This window comes from Strigops habroptila, chromosome 5 (assembly GCF_004027225.2).
Source record: "Strigops habroptila isolate Jane chromosome 5, bStrHab1.2.pri, whole genome shotgun sequence".
NCBI classification, from domain to species: Eukaryota; Metazoa; Chordata; class Aves; order Psittaciformes; family Psittacidae; genus Strigops; species Strigops habroptila.
In genome coordinates this window covers 22,395,328-22,401,327 of record NC_044281.2, presented here as the reverse complement: position 1 = coordinate 22,401,327, position 6,000 = coordinate 22,395,328, and the positions used below count along the sequence as shown (strand labels likewise).

The window sequence follows — 6,000 nt, the reverse complement described above, 5'->3', positions numbered from 1 at the left end:
CTGCACTACACTACACAGTCAGACTCAAAGAAGTATAAAATTTTAAACCTGAAGAAAGTATGCTGTGTTTTTAAAGTATCATGCTTCAAACCTAGGTGCTTTGACACTTGATTTCCCAACAAGTTTAAGACTGTAGATTCTAACCTCCCCAAAGTAAAGGTAAAAACAAATTACTTCCTTACGTATTAAAAAACCCTCTGCAAACATGACCAAATGAAATTATGGATGTTTATTGTTGGTTTTGTTTTGCTTTGTTTTTTAAATCGGACCTTAAATTCTCTGAGGTAGATATAATATTGTCCACATTTTTTAGAGAAGCAAACCATTGGAAACATGTAGACTAGCTTGCCCAAAATAGTTCCGATTTCTCCTTGAGCTGTTAACAACTCCTGATTAGCCAATTCTCTTTGTAACAGTGGGCACTTAAGTGTAGTATTCCTAATCAGAAGTGTCAGTTAACACACAGAAATTTTCTTTTAAACAGTATTGCCTACACCCTCTAAGAACTTTATGGTCAGACATATCCTGGCATCATAAAAAATCTTGCAATTTTTCTGACAAGAAAATAGTGGTTGCTAGCAAGGATCTTGCAACTCATACATCAACCACCTGTACCATTTAGCATGTTTTAAAGTAGTCTGGGATATCGAAGCGTTTTGTTGTTTGTTTGGGAAGGGTGTGTGTGTGTTTGTTTTTACACATTAAAACTACCTCCCTTCATGGTTCTTCCTTCAGTAACATTTAAACAAGGAGGTAACCTGTTAAGTCATTTAAACACCAAACTAGATTTTATTACTTTTACTGGTTTGGTCCTCATGGCATAGTCACCATACAGTTCAGGAAAAGTATGCACATTTGTAAAAGAAGATTTCATATTCTCAGCAAAATTCCAGTCCAGATTTTGAGAGCTGTCAAAATGCAGGAGACAACACTTTACAGAGTAAGAATGCTTTGAGTACTTGCCAGTTTAAAACTTGAAAAAGCCTAAACCCCATGCTCATTAAGCAGTTGTTTTACTTGGGGGCGTTTGGCTTGGGTGGGTTTTTTTGTTTTTTGTGGGCTTTTGTTTGTTTTTTGTTTCTTTTTTTTGAGGGGGGTGGGTGTTTGTTTTGTTTTTTGTTTATTTTGCTTTTGCAAAAAGCTGAAAAAAGGCAGGCAAAGATTTTTGGATGGTTGATGTCTCTCCAACACGTAATCCCCACATTCTTTTTTTTTTCTGATAGGTCCAAAGGCCCTCACTCACTAAGCAGTTAGGCTCTCTACCAAGCATGCTAGCAAACATATAAATAGAAATAAAAATTATGGCAAAGCTTTCACATGTCCAAGTAGAAATGGACTACTGTAGACAATTCATTTGTCAGATGATCAAAAAAACAGGGATGCAGAGAACGTTTCTTCTTATTCTATACCCGTCTCTGAAATACTACTAGGCCTGAGAAGTAATCACATTATTAAACTAAATCTGAAGAGGTTTTAATTAAAAGTATATTTTTGTAATTTCAAATTGTAATTATATTCAAGGTTTAAGTGTTAAATTTATTAGACTGTGAAGAGTTTTACAAGGCATTCCTAATGTAATGAGCTTAGGCACCGCATATGTTGCATCTTTGGTACATGTTATGAAGAGTTGCTTTTTTAATGAGCTTTAAAAAACACATTTGCATACCAGAGGAAAAGGTCAGTGATGTGTGGATCAAGTCAGTAAATTAAGTATCACAGTATTATGTTATTATGATTGCCTTCCACAGACACACAATAACAAAACCATAGTTACCATATTATTATAACGCTTCCATCTACATGACCTTGTCGGCTAACACACACTGGCACTGTGTGTCTCGGGTCCATCTTACTCCATCCCTTGCACAGGCCTCCTTTACCTTCTTTTCTCATCAGCTCCAACAGCAGAACAGCTGGGTTGTCTGACAATCAAAGCAAGCACAGGCAGGAGGGGCTGGATTCAGTGTGATGGTCCATCTCCAAGCACTGGTTTGCACTCCAGCCTTTACCCCAAGTAAAGACACCCAGGGCTAGGTCCTTGAACCCTCATAACAAGATAAAACCTATTGGGCAGCAAAGCATCATGACAGGGATGCCTCTTTCAGTCCAAGCCCCACTCCATTCCAGTCTTTGTTCAAGGATGCAGCAGCTCCATCTCTCTTTCAAATCACAGATACCAAAAGTATTTCTAACACTATGGTCCAAAATTTGACTTGCTCTACCAAAACAGTTCCTTTTAGCTCAAATGTTACCTGTTTGGTAATCTCTAAAGACTGGTTGACTGGTAGCTATGTTGCAATTATTACTCTGTGGTAAATAATAAAATGAGCTAGGAACTGACTGCAAATACACTCTCACCAGGTTCTCAGCAAAGAGTAAAGCTCACTGGATTTACCTTTATTTGTAAGTATTGTAAATATTGTAAATTCATAAATATTTTAATGGTACCTTTATTTTTTAAGTGCAATTAAGTTGATTCCCTCCCAAACTCTGCAACAATCCACAGAACAGATCTCTCTCCCTCTATGTTAGAGACTGTAGGCATATACTAAACTATGTTATGCACTATATGATACTTTCTGCATGCTTATACGTATCACAGCCAAGCAAGTGATGCTTCAGCCCTGTATAATGATGTAGATTTAGTCATTAGAGAAAAAAAGTCCCTTACAATATTACAATAGTAATAGCACAACTCAATACAACTGATCAGCTAGAAGTGGTTTTAATGATTTTTCACTTTTTGGATATGATAATCTTCAAAGTAGCATTCAAAAATATAGTGCAAAATATTTACTCATTTTATTTACAAATAAAATGTGCAGTTCAGCTTCTTATCCTCACCACAGTAAATGTTATTTTTTATGTGATGAATAGAAACTGAGAGGCATTCAGAGACAAAAAGTTAATTTTAAACCTAAGAACAAAGATCTTCCCTTCAGTTATATTTTTGTAGAAGTTACACAATATCATTTTTATTAATTGTTTTTAGTTGAAAAAGAAAACCCAAAAGAAATCCAAGACAACACTAAAGAATTACATAGGAAAGAATGTGGTTTTTTTAAACCATAAAGTTAAGTTTGTTGTGACAATCACAAAGCAAAATTCTTATCTATATAGAATATAAATTTTTTTTGCAACTTAAACATAGAATCTTTACAATGTAATGCTTTTTACCCTTCTTACTATACAAATTGCCTTTAAGGGAAAAGGTATTCTAGTATCTTCCTTTCTCTTTGATGAAACAACAGGTGCTTTGGTTAAAGAGCAATTCGTGCACAATAGTGCTTTAACTTGCAAGGCAGTACTCCTTTATTAAGTTGGTAGAATTCCACTAGCTGGATGAGATCAGTAAATCTGGTATGACCATCATCAAGGGTATAGAATAGCTTCCCATCATCTTCCAACTGTAAAAATGGAAGAAAATAAAAATAGAATAAAATTGTCCTTTGCTATGGTATTTCTTCCTGCTTGAAATACTTGAGAAGTCTTCTTTGTAGACCAAGATATTTTAATCTTATGACTACTGAGAGAAGGAAAAATACAGTGATCATTCACAGCAAGATCAAAACTGCACAACAGAAAAATAAAGCATTCTTCAACTTCCCTTTTAAGTTAGGTATGTGCCTAAAAGGAAAGAACAGTTAAGTAAATATAGTTATAATATAAATAATATTCTTTCTGCATTAACAATACTTCTTTATGCCTTTGCTTTGGAATGATAACTGGCATTAATATGAACACTGAGTTTTCACAGAATGACAAGAAACAGCCAAGTTTAACAGTCTAACTACTACATTTTACATCATTTATTTTGTAAGGTGCACACTACTTCATTTGCATACACGATGATATGTGTTACCCAAGAAACTGCCCATCGCAAAAGTAACATGCTTCATGTAGTAATACATTCTTTGTTGTAGGAGAAAGAACAGCTGCAGCTCCAAATGCATGCATTAGCATAAATACAGGAAAGAAAGAAGAAACTGCAAAACATAGCTTGAAAGGTTACTTTTGACTTTCAGATGCTTAAAAATTTACAATCAGTATTTCCCTATTCTAGGTTACTGAACATTAGCTCTTGCCCAATTTGCATGGCACTGCTGACTTATTTGCTCTACTGCTGTTACATCTAGTATCAAGAAGCTTCAGTACAATAGTGACTACCTAGTACTAATGTAAATAGAGGATAAAAATCCCTACTTAAACTATCAAAAAAAAAAAAAGGGAAAAAAGAGACTTTACAAGATTTAGACAGTAGTGAACAGAAGATCCTGAAGTGGGGCTAGCGTAGAGTAGCAGATGGTATGCAAGGGAATGATGCAACTACCCTACTTGAGTACAGGGGAAAGAAGATATAATTAGCTCTCTTACCTGTAATTAAGATTTCTCATCTGAAGCAGCTGTTGAACTGCTTACAACTTATGGTTATTCTACCCCTTTCTACCATGTCTGAAGTAGTTTACAATTTTATTCTCAGACTTGGTCAATCGAGGTCAAACACTGCTAGTTAAGGAATTAACAATGTGTGCATGTGTAAATTCCTGTGCTCCAGCCAAGAACCTGAAAATGGATTATCATCCATTGGACTTTCCTTATGCATGCAATTTTCCTGTCAACACACTGAAGACAAGGAAGAGTTGACAATTCAGATGTCTGTTGGATTTAATTTTCAGCTTGTTTATCCCCCCTCCAAATTAATCCCAAAGCTTGAACTGAATACCAGATTGCTAATTCTAAAGCACTGAGTATTTTGCAAAGGAAAAATTCATATCAAAGCTATGCTGCTCAGGAACCTAACATTTTCTGCAAGCTAAGGCAGCTATTATGAAAGAACATTTAGTGGAAAAAGTCCCAGAAATGTATATCCATTCTTCTTTCACATGGACTACAGAACAAGTAATTTCTACTGAAATTAACTTTTATCAGCTCAGAGTAGTAAGGCTGCAAAATACATTTAAGATATCAAGTTCTCCAGTTTTCACAGTATGTGATCCTAGATGTATCCCAAAGGATTTCTTTTCAATTTTTTACAATCAGTTCCCTGTCACCCACCTGCAAAACCTGTTGCACATGTTACCAATGTTAACATGATGCACCTGTTAATGTGCAGGAAGCTTGAATTAGTAAGGCTTCATGCCCTATCTGAAAGGAGACATTTTTTAATCCAAGATTTTTAAATGAAGCAACCTAAAATGTAAGAGAAAAGTAATTCATTAGGGACTGAATTATTTTTAACTTGTAAAAAGACCTTCTAAATGCCATTTATTTATTTACGTTTAGTAGGAAAATTTATCTTCTCTTCCCAATGAACTGGAAAAAGGCAAGAGATTAGAAGAACAGTAGAATTTGAAGTTCAAAAAGATAACCTTGATCTCCAACTAATAAGCTACCAACTTACTGCAGTAACACAATATGCCTTGTTTCTTAGAAAAATGGTAACTTCACTTAGAAGATCAACAGCAACTTCTCCCCCTCCCCTACCCCCCTCAAAAAATGCTTTTCTGAACTCCTTGAAGAGTATTATCTGGCAATAAGAGAACACGCGGTAAGTTAGGGTATTGAGAATGCCATGAGGGTACTGAATGCAACGGCAAATTAGATGACAGAAAGGAATTGAAATATGCCTATGTTTGGTGAACTAACAGGATCCATATTTACATTCTCTCTCCAGATTAAGTTGTTCTCATTGCAGATTTTTTTTTTTCCCCTGGTAACTAGCATAGGAGAAATTGCTTTACTTTAAAAACAATTAAAAAAAAAATCCTCTCAAGTAGGACAGGTTTTGCACTGAAGTGGAACAGGTCACCTAGACTATCAGCATGGAAAATTTGACCTAAGTCTGTATGTCAAAACAAGGAATTCCTGGTTCCTGCAAAGACCCTACAACAGGAAAGCAAGGTTTTAGCATGCATGTATATGATTAACTCCTCAAATGCACTGCTTACATCTGCAGAACATTAGAATTGACTGGACAATTTTTCTGAAGAGAAGAGGGGA

The 6,000-nt window shown here is 35.3% G+C and overlaps 1 protein-coding gene across 3 annotated transcripts in view; it reads right to left on the bottom strand.

Moving 5' to 3' along the window:
• Nucleotides 1-1,176: 1,176 nt before the first annotated feature.
• The window catches only part of GRB14 (growth factor receptor bound protein 14), a 63,731-nt gene continuing 58,907 nt past the window's right edge, over nucleotides 1,177-6,000 (bottom strand). For 2 of the 3 annotated variants that reach the window (XR_003991635.1, XM_030487861.1), the window contains one exon: nucleotides 1,177-3,407. Coding sequence is in view for 2 of the 3 variants with exons in the window: in XM_030487861.1 (XP_030343721.1) it covers nucleotides 3,261-3,407 (147 nt within the window). In the remaining variant the exon portion in view is untranslated. The remainder of the gene's footprint in view (nucleotides 3,408-6,000) is intronic. The other variant, XM_030487862.1, reaches the window with a different exon arrangement.